At 37.7% G+C, this 16,693-nt stretch overlaps 3 protein-coding genes across 9 annotated transcripts; all 3 read left to right on the top strand.

The window, feature by feature from the left end:
- The first annotated feature begins 1,076 nt into the window (after positions 1–1,076).
- LOC140794088 (urease accessory protein F) lies at positions 1,077–7,828 on the top strand. Of its 7 annotated transcripts, none has more exons than XM_073145939.1 (4): positions 1,077–1,214; positions 1,391–1,647; positions 6,378–6,577; positions 6,700–7,828. In XM_073145939.1, the coding sequence occupies exons 3-4, from the start codon at positions 6,510–6,512 to the stop codon at positions 7,436–7,438; spliced, it is 807 nt and encodes a 268-aa protein (XP_073002040.1). In that variant the 5' UTR covers positions 1,077–1,214; positions 1,391–1,647; positions 6,378–6,509; the 3' UTR covers positions 7,439–7,828. The 7 variants fall into 7 exon arrangements, with proteins under 7 accessions (XP_073002040.1, XP_073002046.1, XP_073002042.1 ...); XM_073145945.1 differs by having other exon boundaries at positions 1,079–1,214; positions 6,695–7,828; XM_073145941.1 differs by lacking the exon at positions 6,378–6,577 and having other exon boundaries at positions 1,080–1,214.
- Positions 7,829–8,377: 549 nt separating this feature from the next.
- LOC140794518 (uncharacterized) lies at positions 8,378–12,098 on the top strand. Its single transcript, XM_073146613.1, has 4 exons — positions 8,378–8,851; positions 10,771–10,959; positions 11,094–11,700; positions 11,801–12,098. Exons 1-3 carry the CDS (start codon positions 8,666–8,668, stop codon positions 11,436–11,438), a joined length of 720 nt encoding a protein of 239 aa, XP_073002714.1. The 5' UTR covers positions 8,378–8,665; the 3' UTR covers positions 11,439–11,700; positions 11,801–12,098.
- Positions 12,099–13,037: 939 nt separating this feature from the next.
- On the top strand, positions 13,038–16,674 carry LOC140793453 (4-hydroxyphenylpyruvate dioxygenase). Its single transcript, XM_073144934.1, has 2 exons — positions 13,038–14,504; positions 16,286–16,674. The coding sequence occupies exons 1-2, from the start codon at positions 13,336–13,338 to the stop codon at positions 16,470–16,472; spliced, it is 1,356 nt and encodes a 451-aa protein (XP_073001035.1). The 5' UTR covers positions 13,038–13,335; the 3' UTR covers positions 16,473–16,674.
- The last annotated feature ends 19 nt before the right edge of the window (positions 16,675–16,693 follow it).

The raw sequence follows: 16,693 nt of genomic DNA, 5'->3' as shown, positions 1-16,693 counted from the left end.
CCATCAGCGTGTCTAAATGATCGACCCTAGCTATCCCTGCTGCTTAGCTAATGAAGAATCTATTGTCCACATTCTGTTTAACTGTTAGTTTGGTCAAGTCACATGGTTCCATAGCAAGCTTGGGTTGAGGCTAGAAAAGTTGGTTGTGTAGTTGGACGAGTGGATCTGAGATACAGTAGATTCTACTACCGAAGTTCTTGGACTATGCTCTTGTCCTTATGTGGGGCTTGTGGAAATATGGGAATGAGCTGATATTCGGGAAATAAAAGGCCCTTACGTGGAGACTATTTGAAGGGCAAACCTCCTTTGGATCGAGTCTTATCACCAGATGGATAGCCTTACTCCCCTTGAAGAAGTTCTAATTGACAGGTTGCCCAGAATAGATCTTTGTGATAAGCTTAACAATATTCTTATATTAAGGGAGTATGTTGCATGAGTGGAAGCAACATGGCGATGCTCATATTTTGGTTGGGTCAGCATTTTGATGGCTCGCTATCCTAATGACCTATTTTAGGGGAACACTTTTCTGGAGCAGTGCTCTAATGCCCAACATAGGGAGGCGCTCGTGATTCTAACTAGGCTGAAGCTTCTTCTCTTGAAGTTCTCGGATAGGACCAGTTGGATCTTTATTGATTCGACTATGATAATTAACATTATTAATGACAAACCTAATGAGATTCATTGGTCTATTAAGCTAATCATTTTGTAATGTACTAGATGAGTTTTTTTTAATTCTTCTTGTAAGGTGTATTATATAAGTAGGTCTAACAAGTTTGAGGCTCATATTTGGTGGATTTATAATTCGATATTGTATTAGTAGGGAATGAACCTTTTGGTTTAGATCATGAATAAATGAAAAGTAATTGTTGCAATAAGAAAAAAAAGTACAAATGATAACAAATATAAAATGTTGGGTGTTTTTTAATAAAATCCCCTTTTTCAGATAAAATCAGAGGATATTGCTATTAATTACAAAATTTGGGCTTGCTCACGCCAATTAAATTGGAGAACGAACTTGTACTTACCTATATATTTAATAAGTTAATCGAAATGGCTATCTATTAATTTTCACGAATTCAAAGAAAATATTTGTTTCGAATTTTGAATTTAACTATTTCGATGTAGGTGGGGAAGTTGTTGAGAATTAACCCGAGAGGGGAATGCGGTAATACCTTCCTACTTCCTAGAAAATGGAAGTGATGCTCTCTGCACGAGTATTTCAACTCCTCTCTCTCTCTCTCTCTCTCTCTCTCTCTCTCTCTCTCTGACTTGCGGCCGAATACAACTTTACGATTCCTCGAATAGAATACCCAAAATCTTTCCCCTCTTTTGCCATCCCATCTCGAATTATTATCTGATCTCTATATCTTTCTCTTGATTTCCGGTGTAGATCACTCGACCCCAATTGGGCTCTTCTTAAAATTGGGAAATTTCTCTTCCATCTCTATTTATCAAATTGATGGCTGCGGCGGCGGCAGCGACGGCTTCGGCTTTGGGCAAACTTGAGAGGGCCCACCAGATGTACCGCTAGGGGCAGCACAAGGAGGCGCTCGGGCTCTACACGGAGGCCTGCGAAGACGAAAGCTCAGAAAATTGCGCTCACAGCAATAGGGCTGGGGCTATTTGAAGCTGCATGATTTCAAGAAGGTCAATTTGAGCATCTCCTTTACAAAGCATTCTTAATTCTCAACTTTTTTTTAAAGCATTGACTTGTGATATGGGCAATCGGTAGATGATACGAATTAGGCAATATATATAAGAAAGATTCAAACTTTAACCTTTTTTTCCCAGTAATCCTGTTTTTTGTACCTTGGTAATCTATGATCATGTGCGATATTGATCAGATGACATTGCAAGGATGTATCAAATGAAGATGGGAATTGAAGAGTGATGAGTGGAACTGATAACATTTTTGAAATATAAGAAATCGTTGAGAAAGGGTGATGTGTGAAATAAATAATGCTAATTATCTGTTTGAAGGTTATGGTCTTTTTATCAGCAAAAACAGAAGACGGTTATGTTCTAAAATTTCAGTCATGGTAAGATGCTGGTTTATTATGTTGATATGGTTTAGTAGACTATCATTGAAAGTACCAGAGCATGCATCTATATACCCATGACTCTGTTTGGACAATGTGTAAGCAATCCAAGGTGTCGTGTTTGCTTCGTGCCTTAGCTCTGCACATCATTCAGAGAGAAAGAGAGAACAAGTTCAATAGGAGTTTTGGGAAGGTGCATATTTTATTTCTTTTTATAATCTAAATTTTTCCTTGACTGGAGGTTTTTAAATTAATGCTGGAACATAAAACCATGGATACCGAGTGGTAATGGACAATTTTGTCCTATTTTATATGCCAATGTCCCATATGACGCAAATCTGCATCTCATTACTTGGTCTAACTACAGCACAATTATCACATTTGTTTTTGAGATGTCAAAATACTATGAGAGTAGCAACATCATTGGCTTCTTATTATTTTTGGAAGAAAATTTCGGGACGCCTTAGGTTTTTCCAGTATTTCTAGCCTTGAACGAGCCAAGCCTGGGGATATATTGATTAGGATAGATATTGATAGTTCTCTCTGGTCTTTATAGAGCCAAACAACCCAAAGAGTTTGGACCGCAAAGATTGTTTGGCTTGGGCTTGGTTACAAGTAAATCTCGGGTTTGAGCCTCTTGTACAAGGAATCATGTCGTGATTGGTGCAAGTAGGCAAAGAAAAGAAGAGAGGGAGGTAGAGGCTAAGTGAGAGGGGAGGGAGGGAGAGATGTGAGAAGTAGAGGAAGAAGATGATCTATTTTACAAATCATCAGTTTCATTAACCATCAGCATATCATTAAGTGGTGAGCGGTGTCAATCAAATCATCAATCATTTTTCCAATCTTTCCTAACCCTTGAGATGAGTGCTCAGTGGCAATGAGCGATGAGACTGGCCGGACTAGTGGCAAAGAGCATTAGTATGTCCATAACCTCTCGTCTCCCTCGATTCTCATATCGGCGTCTCATGGCACAAAGATGATTATCGTGTTGGCATCTCAAAGAAAAAGCATATCCCAAGTACAAAATATGTTGCCCCACATGCACAGTGTCAAGCAACATTTGAATCCTAAACATTTGCACTTTTTTGTTGATTTGACATACATGATTATTACTAGTATTTAACTTTCATTCTGTCTCCTAATGCCTTTTCTTTTGAAAAGTTATTTTTTATCTTGACCAACTTAGGCTATCTATTGATTGTTATTTGAAAGGTAAAAGTTTCTAATAATATAATTGTAAACAGCTCCTCAGATATGCAGTACTATTTGAGGCTAATCGACATACACATTTAAAATGAGCATAAACAATTTTATGTACTGCTTCAAAATGATTGTTGATTACTGCTCAGGAGGTGATGCTAATGGACATAGTCAATTTCTTCCTAAGCCTTTGTATTGAAGTTGTAGGTCATTGTAGTCAACATCGATATCAAAGTATTAAGATTCGACCATTGAATTTTGGAGATGAAGAGCAGTGCATTTCATGCAAAATATATGTTTTTTTTCAGCTTCATATTTTTTGTTTTTTGTTTTTTTTTTTGACATATTGGGGTTGTGACAAGAAGAAAGTTGAATATACAATTGAAAATTTTAAAGTTAGCAGTAGTACTAGTACTACATATCTCTTTCTTATTAGTTTAACTGACAACTTTGCTTATTGAAAGTTTAATAGAAAATGGTCATTGCCTACTATCATAGGCAGCAGAAGAATGTAGATTTATTTTTGAGTTAGATCACCAGCTTACAGAAGCTTTGATGTTGCGTGCACAAACTGCACTTAGAATTGCAAAATAAAGTCCGATCCAATCCAGACGACTGATACTGCCGATACGGCCGATCCGATTCCAATTCCGATCCCGATTTTTTGAACCTTGATTTGAGCCTCATTCTCAAAGCGAAAATCAGCCCAAAACCAACAAAGAGAGATCACAATTAATGGCCATCTTTTAGATAGGCTTCTAACCATTTTAAATGATATTTTTACTTTCCTAAATTGCTCTTATCTCTTATCTCTAATATGATTTTCGAGATTAGACAAGAATAGTTTTGAAATTATTGATCTTATGAGATTCAAAGTTTGGCTGTGATTTTAGTATTTAGATGCTTGATTTAATAATATTTTATTAGAAATAGGTTTTCTCATCTATTTTCAAATTAGTATGTTTATAAATATTTTTAAAAAAATGATGATATTACATCTTATCAACTCTTAATTTTCTTCTCTCTAATTTACAATTATTATTTTCCATTCGAAGGTAAGGTGTTTGATATTTTTTTTTGAAATACAAGGCCATTTATAAATAATGAGAACAGACAATTTTATTTATAATATAGTAAACTTCCAGGTGTTATATGTAATTTTCTTTCTAATTCTGCAGTTTGGATTCTATATATGATCCCCTATTCCCATGCCCTTCAAACTTATTTGCGAAACAGATTGGATTCCATCCATTTAACTGCTCAAAGTGGATTACATTTATCCGCTTGAACTTATTCTCAAAACAGGTCTTTGAGTTCTCCATGGTTAATTTCTTACTTATTTTGGGGGTTTTAGCCATAGTGAAGAGATAAAAGGTGCGACTTTTTCTTTTCCTATTCCTGTGTGCTTTTCTTCTATTGTTTTTTAAAATTTGCCAGATCCTTTCTTTTTCCTGATATTAAGTGGGCTTTTTATTTAATTCTAAGAATTTATGTATAACTTTGCCTGATGCATCTTGCTAAAGATCTCACTAAAGCTTTGCTAATTGCCGCTTAATCCTTACCATTTATATGCATTAGTTGGCATGCATTGTAGTGCTTTTAAGCATAAGAATATATCCCATTTGAATTACTCAGTCTTTTCTTGGTCTTTATGATCAAAAGAATGTGTGAGTTTTAGAAATGTAGATTTGACTTTCCCTAAAGAACATAGATTTGGAGTTCAAAAAGTTTCCATTGATTTGAGCATGTCTTTGGTTACTCTTTCTAGCTTAAATATTTTATGACTGGATTTCATTATTGGAGAGAGTGCTTGATTGCTAAAAGTGATATGCTATGTGTTACATGAAAAAAAATCTTATAATTTTATTCGGCAAGTCGAACTATAAGTAGTTGTGATTTGCATCCTCTAGGATTGTGATTCCCTAAACCTGCCGAACCGCTTTAGTACATCCAGAAAGTAGACAAGTAGAGGAACATGAGGTTGCTACTTGCTAGCCTCTATGTTAATGGGGTGCATAGTTATAGAATTACACTGTACTATTCTTCTAGTGTACCTACATAGTTTGGAAATGAGGTTACATGTAATTAGGAATTAATTTAAGAAAAAAGAAAGGAGAAATTTGACTGTCTCCATTCTGAGCCATTATTCTAGAAGCATCTTTTATCCTTGAACTGCGACATTCTTTTGGTACTCCTTTTGTGAACCTTGTTCTACTTTCCATTCCTTTCTTAACCTGGTTAATGGTTTGAGTTTGAGATATAAATGGTTTAGGATTTGGTATCCAATTTTCAACCCAAATGGTCAGGTATGATCAAGGGCCTTTGGACAATCCAATCACCCAACTATTTGCCACCCATCATATCCTCTTGAAGAAATAGCTTGTTGATATGAACAACACATGTAACAAATTTTGCTCATTGTTTTATCTACTTGTCAGTTTTAAAATATGTAGATTTTGAAGGTTAGTTATCTACCAGGCAGTGACTTCCATCCTTATATGTTTTAAAAAATGTACATGGTTTCAATCACTTTACAATATACTTCCTTGCTGAGGCACACAAATTATTTTTTCTATTTTTCCATTTCTCTATCTTGTTTGTATTTTTATTGAATATTAGTTATCTTCTTCTTCACATTAGACCTTCTGTAATCGAACTTCATTTCAAAATGCTCTCTTGGAATTTAGTAGTGTATATTTATTTGATGGGAGCATATTTTATATTAAAAAATGTTACTGTTTCTAGAGTTTTAAATGGATTTGGGTATATCAAATGTATAGGAAAGGCATTTTCTTACTATCCTCTAATATTTCACTAAATTCAGTTAAGTCCAACTTGGAGAATCTTATTTTAGGCTGTCTTAATTCTTGGATTTGTTTTATAAGGGAGATATCCTGTGTCACCCTGAAGTACTTTTCTTTTTCAGTTCAAATTGCAGTTACAGAACCACAACTATTTCAGGTGCACGAAGCATCTGTTGTTCATTAGCATATATCATCTCAATATGATTCACTAGCCTATGAAATTGTCCTGAGAACTCAAAAGAGAAAAGAAAAGAGAGGAGAAAGCTGATATGCTTCACTTATGTGTTCCAAAAGGAAATTCTGATAATATCTTTATAATGTCCACTTTTTGTAGGTTTATTTGGACTAGATGATGACATGTATCCAGTTCATATTAGCAGCATTCATATTGGTTTGATCAGATGAATTCTTCTATGGTTTCTACTGACTTTGTTATGGCCTATAATCCCTAAAAGAGATTTTCTGCATGCTACTAGTAAGCCGAGTTATATTTCCTCATAACTTTGGTGCCAGTGAGAATTATCTAGTTGAGAGGTAATGACGGTTCCAGCTGTGAAAAAAAAGGAAAAACCATTGATATATGTGTGTATAGTTTAGTGACACCCGATGAAACCACATTTGCTTCTGTTATTGACAAGGCTGTTTTACCAGTGCAGTAGGAATTACAAAATGGAGTGCGATCAAGATGAAATGAATGTAAATTGTGTGAATACCAATGATATTCTTCAATGGAGCCAATGGCAGCTACTGGATTCCATTCTTCCCACTGGTGGTTTTGCTCATTCTTATGGCCTTGAGGCTGCTGTCCAAGCTCGCATTGTGATGGGACCTGAAGATCTGAAATCCTTTACAGTCCAAGTCTTGGAGAACACTGGAAGCCTACTTCTTCCATTTGTTTATTCTGCAAGCAAATCTCCTAATATCGGAACCTGGGTTAAGCTTGATAAATTGCTTGAAGCGACGCTAACAAATGAAGTTAGTCGAAAGGCATCCGTATCTCAAGGCTCAGCACTTCTAAGAGTTGCTGCTTCTGTATTTTCAGAATTTCCATATCTCAAAGAAGTGCGGAATACTTACCTAGGTTCAGGGGCTGTCTCGTTCCATCATGCACCCATATTTGGACTCATATGCGGAGTTACTGGTTTCAACAGTATGACCTCCCAGCGTGCTTACTTGTTCATTACGATGAGAGATGTAATCTCTGCTGCGACGAGGCTGAATTTGATCGGTCCCCTCGGAGCATCAGTCTTGCAGCATCAAATTGCTCCTATAGCTGAACAATTGGTGAAGAGATATATGGACCGCCCTGTCGAGGATGCGTTCCAGGTTGCCCCTTTGCTCGACGCCGTGCAGGGCTGTCATGGATACCTGTTTTCCAGACTATTTTGTTCTTGATAACAAAGCACAGTTTCATCCTCGTCTGTTACTTTGGATGTATATATGTCTTCTCTTTTCCTCTTGACAAGGAAGCACAGGGACTTTTAACAATTCTTACAGGACAAAGATGAGTAGGAGAGCAGAATAATTTTGATGAGTATTCCATTATTCATCTTTGGTCAGTTGACATAGAATGTACCTGTTCAAAGGAGCAAACTTATAGTCAGATTTTTCTTGTCATTTCCTTTTCCTAGTAATTTGCATCTAAGATGCAATATGGCTTAATTTCTTCTACAATTGTGTACCATTTCCTGACTTTGCCATCTCTCATATTTGATTTTGGAGTTGTAAATTATTCTCTAACAATGGTATGCAATCACTAAAAGCATCTCTTCTTCTGTGGTTTAACAGCTGCCATTACAATATAACATAATGTTGAATGGGAATTTCCTAACTGATCGTGACAGGAGTAAAAGCGTAGTAATAATATAAAAGATATTTTTTGCATATGTATTTGTTGATTGTCTATAGATTCTAATAATTTTTTCTTATATATTGGAAAATAAACATGGATACAATTGATTTTCTATCCATATATACAATAATTAAGTTCTGTATCTATCTGATCCATTTTCACTTCTACCTTTTTAAAATTGAGATAAAAAAATTTAAAGATGAACCAAATTTTAAAGTAAATTAAGGGATATTTTAATTATTGAAATATTTTACACCTAAAAGTAACAGAATTCTTTATTCTTTTGGTTGCTACTCAGTACTCACGCCAATTAAATTGGAAAACGAACTCTACTTACCTATATATTTAATAAGTTAATTGAATGGCTATCGATTAATTTTCATGGATTCAAAAAAAAAATTTTGTTTCGAATTTTGAATCCAACTATTTTGGTGTAGGTGGGGAAGTTGTTGAGAACAACTACCCAAGAGGAGTAATGTGGTAATGCCTTCCTAGAAAGTAGAAAGTGATGCTCTCTGCACGAGTGCTTCAAATCCGACTCCTCTTTTCTCTCTCTTTCTAACTTGCGGCCGAATCCAATTGACGATTCCTCGAATAATCTCCCCAAAATCTTTCCTCCTATATGTCATCCCGTCTCGAATTATCATCTGCTCTCTAGATCTCTCTCTCTCTCTCTCGATTTCCGGTGTAGATCACTCGAGCTTATCTCGAAGTCAATTGGGTTCTTCTTAAAATTGGGAATTTCTCTTCCATCTCTATCGATCAAATCGATGGCCGCGGCGGCGACGGCTTTGGGCAAGATTGAGAGTGCCCACCAGATGTACCGCGAGGGGCAGCACGAGGAGGCGCTCGGGCTCTACACGGAGGCCTTGGCGATGGCGAAGACGAAAGCTCAGAGGATTGCGCTCCACAGCAATAGGGCTGCGTGCTATTTGAAGCTGCATGATTTCAAGAAGGTTTATTTCAGCATCTCCTTCACAAAGCGATTCTTAATTCTCATATCGTTTTTAAAAGCATTGACTTGTGAAATGGCAATTGGTAGATGATCCGAGTTAGGCAATATATGTAAGAAAGATTCAAATTTTAACCTTTTTTCCGTTAATCCTGTTTCTTGTAAGCGATCATCATAAGCGATATTGAAGTAGAACTGATAACATTTTTTAAATGTAGGAAATCGTTGATAAAGGGTGACATGTGAAATAAATAATGCTGATTAATCTGTTTGAAGGTTATTGTCTTTTTATCAACAAAAAGAGAAAAAGGTTATGTTCTAAATTCAGTCATGGTAAGATGTTGGTTTATTATGTTGATATGGCTTACTAGATTATATTTGGAAGTACCAGAACATGCATCTATATACCCATGATTTTGTTTGGACAATGTGTAAACAATCCAAGATGTCGTGTTTGCTTCGTGCCTTAGCTCTGCACGTCATTCAGGGAGAAAGAGAGAACAAGTTCAATAGGACTTTTGGGAAGGTGCATATTTTAATTCTTTTTTTTATCTAAATTTTTCCTTGCATGGAGGTTATTAAATTAATACTGGAACATAAAACCATGGATACCGAATGGTAATGGACAATTTTGTCCTATTTTATATGCCAATATCCCCATATGATGCAAATCTGCATCTCACTAAGTCTAACTACAGCACAATTATCACATTTGTTTGAGATGTCAAAATACTATGAGAATAGCAACATTATTGGTTTCTTATTATTTTCGAAAGAAAATTTCAGGACGCCTTAAGGTTTTTCAATATTTCTAGCCTTGAACAAGCCTAGCCTGGGGATATATTAATTAGGATAGATATTGATGGGTCTATCAGGTCTTTATGGAGCCAAACAACCCGAAGAATTTGGGCCACAAAGATCTTTGGATTGGGCTTGATTACAAGTAAATCTCAGGTCCGAACCTCTTGCACAAGGAATCATGTCGTGGTTGGCACAAGGAGGCAAAGAAAAGAAGAGAGGGAGGTAGAGGCAGAGTGAGAAGGGAGGGAAGGAGAGATGTGGGAAGTAGAGGAAGAAGATGATCTATTTTACAAATCATCAGTCTCCTTGACCATCACAGATCATTAAGCGGCGAGTGGTGACAATCAAATTATCAATCATTTCTCCAATCTTTCATAACCCTTGAGATGAGCGCTCACTGGCAATGGGCGGTGAGACAGGCCAGACTAGTGGCAAAGAGCATTAGTATGTCCATAACCTCTCATCTCCCTCGACTTCTCCTGTTGGCATCTCATGGCACAAAGATGATTATCGTGTCGGCATCTGAGAAAAAGCATCTCCCAAGTACAAAATATGTTGCCCCACATGCATAGTGTCAAGCAACACTTGAATCATAAACATTTGCGCTTTTTTGTTGATTTGACATACATGATTATTACTATTATTTTACTTTCTTTTCCATCTCCTAATGCCTAATGCCTTTTCTTTTTCTTTTCTTACTATTTGAGTCTAATCAACATACATATTTAAAATGAGCATTAACAATTTTATATATGTTGCTTCAAAGTGATTGTTGATTACTGCTCAGGAGATGATGCTAATGGACATAGTCGATTTCTTCCTAAGCCTTTGTATCGAAGTTGCAAGTCATTGTAGTCAGTATTGATATTAAAGTATAGAGTATGATTCAACTATTGAATTTTGGAGATGAGCAGTGCATTTCATGCAAAATATTATTTTTCTTTTGTCAACTTCATAATTTTTTGACATATTGGGGTTATGACAAGAAGAAAGTCAAATATACAATTGAACAATTTAAAGTTAGCAGTAGTACTAGTACTACATATCTCTTTCTTGTTAGTTTAACTGACAAGTTTGCTCATCGAAAGTTTTGCTGAAAATGGTCATTGCCTACTATCACAGGCAGCAGAAGAATGTACATCTGTTCTTGAGTTAGATCGCCAGCATACAGGAGCTCTGATGTTGCGTGCACAAACATTGGTCACCCTGAAGGACTATCAATCTGCACTCTTTGATGTGAACAGGCTGATGGAGCTAAATCCGTCATCTGAAGTGTATAGAAACCTACAAGCACGACTAAGAACACAAGTTGTAAGTACTTTTGTCCATTTGTCCTTGTGCTACTAGTTTTCTGTCGCTTCATTCATACTTATTTACACAAGCATGTATCCTATGTCCTATTATCTGCTCCTCCCCTCCCTATTTAGTTATCTTTTTTCTTGAAGTCACTAGCTCCAATACCTGAATCTGAAGAAGAAATGCTGGATCTTGAAGAAGACGAGGAAGAAGCCCCTCCGAAAGGGAACAAAGAAACTGTCTCTCCCATAAATAAGCTTGAAGCCCATGTAACTCAGCCTCCAAACCTTGAAGCCTCTGTTAATTTGCCATCAAAACCGAGGGGTTGGGAAGCAATCCCAAAACCAAAAGGGCACTCAGGTCTTGATTACTCTCGTTGGGACAAGGTCGAAGATGACTCGAGTGAAGAAGAAGAAGATGATGATGATGCAGAAGAGCAGAAACCCCAGTACCGGTTCCGAGTGAGAACTGTTGGTGTACGGTCTGTGAAGTAAGAATGCACGATGGTGAAGTGTATAGTAGATATGTGATAAATGGATAGGACAAGGCTCCACAATTCTATCGCCTTCCTTTCATGCATCCATTATTTACCCTAGGGTAGCATGCTCATATCTCGAACTAAATGGCAGAAGTTTATAAAGATTTAGACTAGAAGATCAGTTAGCTATGATGTGTGCAGAAGGAATTGGGATTGGCCCTTAACTCTGATGGATGAACTAAGGCAATGACTCAAGACTTTAGATTGTAGGTCTACAGGTATTTCATGTGCTTAATATACCTGGCCTTTGTTTTCTGAAAATTTATTATCATGCAACCTTTATGAGCTATATTTATCTTCTTCTTTTTTGCAATGCAGGACTTTTGGGTTCCAGAATTACAGCTCACATGCTTAATGGAAGTTCTAAGCATGAGAAGGGCTTTACTTCTATTAGCAGCCATCAGAAATCTTCAAATGATTGTTGATAAGCGTGATTAAACATCTCTAATAATTTTACAATTTAGACTTCTTGGGAGAGCTAAACGACCCTGCAGATATTATATGTATGTAAAATATCTGGTGTCCTCTAGGATGATAACTTTGATCTACTATTTATCTGTTGATAGGTGGATTGCAATGTGAGCAACTGATGAATGATTAGAGCTACTCTTTTGTATGCTTGATTACTGCAACTCATTAAATTTCATGATCACCCATCAATTTAACTGGCCCAACAATTCCTCGCTATTAATTTTTTTGAGGAAAACAATATCAATATTATTGGTTCAAGATTATGTTATGACAGTGGAATTATAAATACGAGAAATGGGGGTGATAGGATTTCTATGGGTATTAATTTATGTCTGCTTTTGGAACCAATTATAGATGGAATTTGATTGGTTTTATTTGGATAAAATTTAATTCATTTCATTTGGAAGTGTATTATGTTGTTTGGAAAATAGTGGAATTGAAATGAAATCCATTTAATACATTTCATTAGGAATTCATTTTGGCATCAATAATAATATAACAAGATAAGAGTTAGATTTTAGGTATTTGAAAAGTTAATGCTAATTTACAAATAAATCCATTCAAATTAAAATCAATTGAAATCTCATCACTTATCAGTTCTAATTAGTAGATTTTAAAGAATCAGAATTTCGAATCAATTAAATTTCACGAATTTAGAGTTTTCGAACAGGCCCCCAAGCCCCAAAGGCTTAAAAAAAGATTTAAAAAAAGAAGACTACGACCCATTCCTAACAGAGAAACGTAGTCAAAGTAATCGTTACAGTTCAAAGATAAGCTTAGATTTGCCACCTCATAAATAAGTCACACGTGTACCAGAAACCATCATACTGGCCCTCTATATCATCTCAGTTGAAAACAAAGACTATTTTACTCATATAAATGCTCCAATATAGCTTTAAAGGTATATACTATTACCAATATCATAGTAAAAAGAAAAAAAATTATATATATTTTTTTACTAAGAAGAAGAATTACTATAATATTTATAATAATTAAAAAAAATTAGTGTCAATTATGTAAAAAGCTCAAATACAAAAGAGAGAAAAATCCGGACGTCGATGAGTGCACGTATGTATTATGTTCGTTAACAGTGAGGTTTTGTCTTGTTTATGATAAGTCTAAAGTGTTGGTAGTGATATGCAAAATTACCACGTAACTACTGGCAGCCGCCAGGCAAGCTCCATAAAAGCTTATCTTCCCTCTCTGTCCGGTTCCCACTTTCCACCACCAACGACAAACCCCAGTCTCATCGTCCACGTGTCTCCCTCCGCCTACTCTTCCCCATATGTGGCCGCCCACAGAATCGTAGATTACTACAAATCCCATCCCATCCCATCCGAAGCCCAAATCCACCCCAATCCCCCAAAAGCTAGTTATTTACGATGGCGAAGTCCGCGAAGGATACGGCGGGCAATGAAGAAGACGGCGCGGGGAACGGGTTCAAGCTTGTGGGCCACACCAACTTCGTCCGGTCCAATCCCAAGTCGGACCGGTTCCCGGTTTACGCCTTCCACCACATCGAGTTCTGGACCAGCGACGCCACGTCGGCCGCCGGACGCTTCTCCTTCTCCCTCGGCATGCCGTTGGCTTCCAAGTCCGACCTCTCCACCGGGAACCCCGTCCACGCCTCCTACCTCCTCCGCTCCCACTCCCTCCTCTTCCTTTTCTCCGCCCCCTACCCATCCTACGCCGCCGCGGCCGCGGGTTTCTCTGACGGCGGCCCAGCCGCCGCCATCCCCTCATTCTCCGCCTCCGCCGCCCGCCGCTTCTCCACCTCCCATGGCCTCGCCGTCCGCGCCGTCGCCATCCACGTCGCCGACGCCGCCGAGGCCTTCCACGTCAGCGTGTCCCGCGGCGCCCGCCCGGCGTTCCCCCCTGCCGACCTCGGCGAGGGCTTCGCCCTCTCCGAGGTCGAGCTCTACGGGGACGTCGTCCTCCGGTTCATCAGCTCTCCCCCCAAAAACTCCGAAAGCCCTAAAAAGATCCCATCTTTCCTACCCGGATTTGAGGATCTCCCCGATTCAAATCCACATCCGCTCGATTACGGCATCCGGAGACTCGACCACGCGGTAGGGAACGTCGAGAACCTCGCGGCGACGGTGGAGTACATCGCCGGATTTACGGGGTTCCACGAGTTCGCGGAGTTTACCGCGGAAGACGTGGGCACGGCGGAGAGCGGGCTCAACTCGGTGGTCCTCGCGAACAACGAGGAAGACGTGCTGATCCCAGTGAACGAGCCAGTGCACGGGATGAAGCGGCGGAGCCAGATACAGACGTACCTGGACCACAACGGCGGGCCCGGAGTGCAGCACCTGGCGCTGGCGAGCGACGACGTGCTCAGGACGCTGAGGGAGATGAGGAGCAAGTCGGTGATGGGCGGGTTCGAGTTCTTGGAGCCGCCGCCGTCGAATTACTACGACGGGGTGCGGCGGAGGGCCGGGGACATACTCTCAGAGGAGAAGATCAGGGAGTGTCAGGAGCTGGGGGTGCTGGTGGATAGGGATGACCAGGGTGTGCTGCTGCAGATCTTTACTAAGCCAGTGGGGGACAGGTATGTCATGCCTCTCTGTGTGTTTGTGCCTCTGTGGAATATTCAGGTGGGGTTTGGTTGGGAGTTCCTTATATTTATTCATGAATTAGGTTTCTTTTTCTTAAATATATTCTATAACCAAGCATTTATTTATGCATACTTTGATCGTTTACACACGATAAGTTATACACAATTTTATCACAAAGTGTGATAAAGTTATGCATATTTTTTAAATAAAATTTTCATTACAGGTAACATACTTATTTATAATAATTATTATGTTTTATAATCAAATAATATAATATGATGTATCTAGTTAACATTTAAGAGGTGTGCAGAAAATTATCTTTAAAAAATCTTATGCACGAATCAAATAAAGCCTTAGTGTTAGTGTTGTTCTAACTTTGATGAATTATGATAATATTACTGGTGATAATAATGATGATGATGATCTAAATTGCATGATCTAGTTGGTCAAATTATCAGATTTGGGATCTCTATCAGACTTTAATTTTATGATCCATTACTAGTCTTCCAAGAGAGGAATTGATCTGAATTTGATTCATTCTGAGTTCGGTCGAGTTCAATTAGATATGTGGCTAAGCATTGGTTAAGTCATTTATAGCTGGGACTTGATATCTAATGCATCTTATGAGGGGATCTTGATATTTAAAATCCATGTCCATCTCAATAAGAGTCAAATTAGAATCTTGGATAATCTAGATCCATGTTAATTAGGTTCCGTTGGATAAACCATATCCATCTCAGTTATCCTACTTGATGGAGAGCTTGTAGGCATACCCGAGATAGAGATCGTCTTCATATTTATAAGGTAATGAATAGGTATTCTGATCCTTCAAAGAACTCTATTTTAGTCCCAATTTGAAGTGAGAGATCTATCAGATTAGATCTTTATCTAAATTCGTATCTTTATAGGATATAGATCAATATGTTGGTGGCAATTGTCTTATACCAATTAAAAAGATGAAGTCTACCATATGCAAATGCTTTCTTTTTAGTATTCAATACCTTAAGCATATTGTCAACAAGAAAAGTTAGTCATTTTATAATAATAATCAACACTGGCTTTGAAGCTACTTGATTCTCGACAAGTATACTTGGAATGTATGATTTTTAGGTACTGTAGATGTAGTAGATTATGTGCGACGTGTTGATTTTGAAATTCAAGGACAGTTTGAGCTCTTTAATAGTTCAATTTATGCCTTATAATTCCTAGTTTGCAAGTAATATATGAGTCAATTTCTTCCTATATATCAGATGAGATCAAACTTTTTTATCTTGCTGCTATATTAAGAGATACTGAAACATGAATCTCTTATCTAAGAGAGGAGGAAAGAAAAATAATTAAGGGAGGAACTTGTCCTGAGTTTTCCAATGCTGGCACATTGCCAATGATTACAATTACTTATGATTCTTTACATGCCAAATGTGGATTTGAATGCTGTGCTACTGCTGTAAATTAGAAACCTCTAGAGCTAATGTGTTTTCGTAATGTTCATGTTATCTTAAACATTTATGGAGACAAGTATGCCAGATTGCCAGTAATGTGTCCATATCTTTTACTACGATAATAGACGCTAAATTTCTTGTCGTTTCTAGACAACAAGGTTGATTTTCCTAAAAGCACATTCACTAGTAATTTTGGAATTGGTGGATGATCACCTTTTGGTTGAATTATGGGTCTCTATGTTTCCTGTTAACATCTTTTATTTACGGTATGTATGTATTACCATTGTGAAGTATATGCCGACATCTAATTGTTTTCAGTGATTTCTCTTTAGGCCAACAATATTCTTAGAGATCATACAAAGGATTGGATGCATGACCAAGGACAAGGATGGGAGGGAGTATCAGAAGGGTGGATGTGGTGGATTTGGTAAGGGTAACTTCTCTGAGCTCTTTAAGTCCATTGAGGAATATGAGAAGTCCCTTGAAGCCAAGCAATCTACACTAGTCCCAGCTGCATAGGTTTAATTCAAGATGGAAATTTGCTCTTTTCTTATCCTTGCCCTTGCTTCTGGGGGTTTCTCTGAGATGGCCTTTTCTAGGTTTTGATGCTCATCAGCTTAATCGATGTATGATTTCATGTTGTGATATGTGAAACATGGATCAGTAGATATTGTTATCCATTGGCACTTAATTAATCAATTGGCATTGTCATCTATTTCTACATCCTTTTCTAATCCATG

The sequence above is a fragment of the Typha latifolia genome, chromosome 8, assembly GCF_019914945.1.
Source record: "Typha latifolia isolate L0001 chromosome 8, TyphaL0001v2, whole genome shotgun sequence".
In the NCBI taxonomy this organism is placed as follows: Eukaryota; Viridiplantae; Streptophyta; class Magnoliopsida; order Poales; family Typhaceae; genus Typha; species Typha latifolia.
Note: the sequence above shows the minus strand (reverse complement) of the source record. Positions and strands in the feature narration are given on the sequence as shown.

What these genes read in the sequence shown, in the direction of transcription:
- LOC140794088 (XM_073145939.1), top strand. Translation starts at nt 6,510, where the DNA reads ATGCTACTAGTAAGCCGAGTTATATTTCCTCATAACTTTGGTGCCAGT. An exon ending in GAGAATTATCTAGTTGAGAG is followed by an intron (nt 6,578 to 6,699) that starts GTAATGACGGTT and finishes TTACCAGTGCAG; the next exon opens with TAGGAATTACAAAATGGAGT.
- LOC140793453 (XM_073144934.1), top strand. Translation starts at nt 13,336, where the DNA reads ATGGCGAAGTCCGCGAAGGATACGGCGGGCAATGAAGAAGACGGCGCG. An exon ending in ACTAAGCCAGTGGGGGACAG is followed by an intron (nt 14,505 to 16,285) that starts GTATGTCATGCC and finishes ATTTCTCTTTAG; the next exon opens with GCCAACAATATTCTTAGAGA.
- LOC140794518 (XM_073146613.1), top strand. Translation starts at nt 8,666, where the DNA reads ATGGCCGCGGCGGCGACGGCTTTGGGCAAGATTGAGAGTGCCCACCAG. An exon ending in AGCTGCATGATTTCAAGAAG is followed by an intron (nt 8,852 to 10,770) that starts GTTTATTTCAGC and finishes CTACTATCACAG; the next exon opens with GCAGCAGAAGAATGTACATC. An exon ending in CACGACTAAGAACACAAGTT is followed by an intron (nt 10,960 to 11,093) that starts GTAAGTACTTTT and finishes TTTTTCTTGAAG; the next exon opens with TCACTAGCTCCAATACCTGA.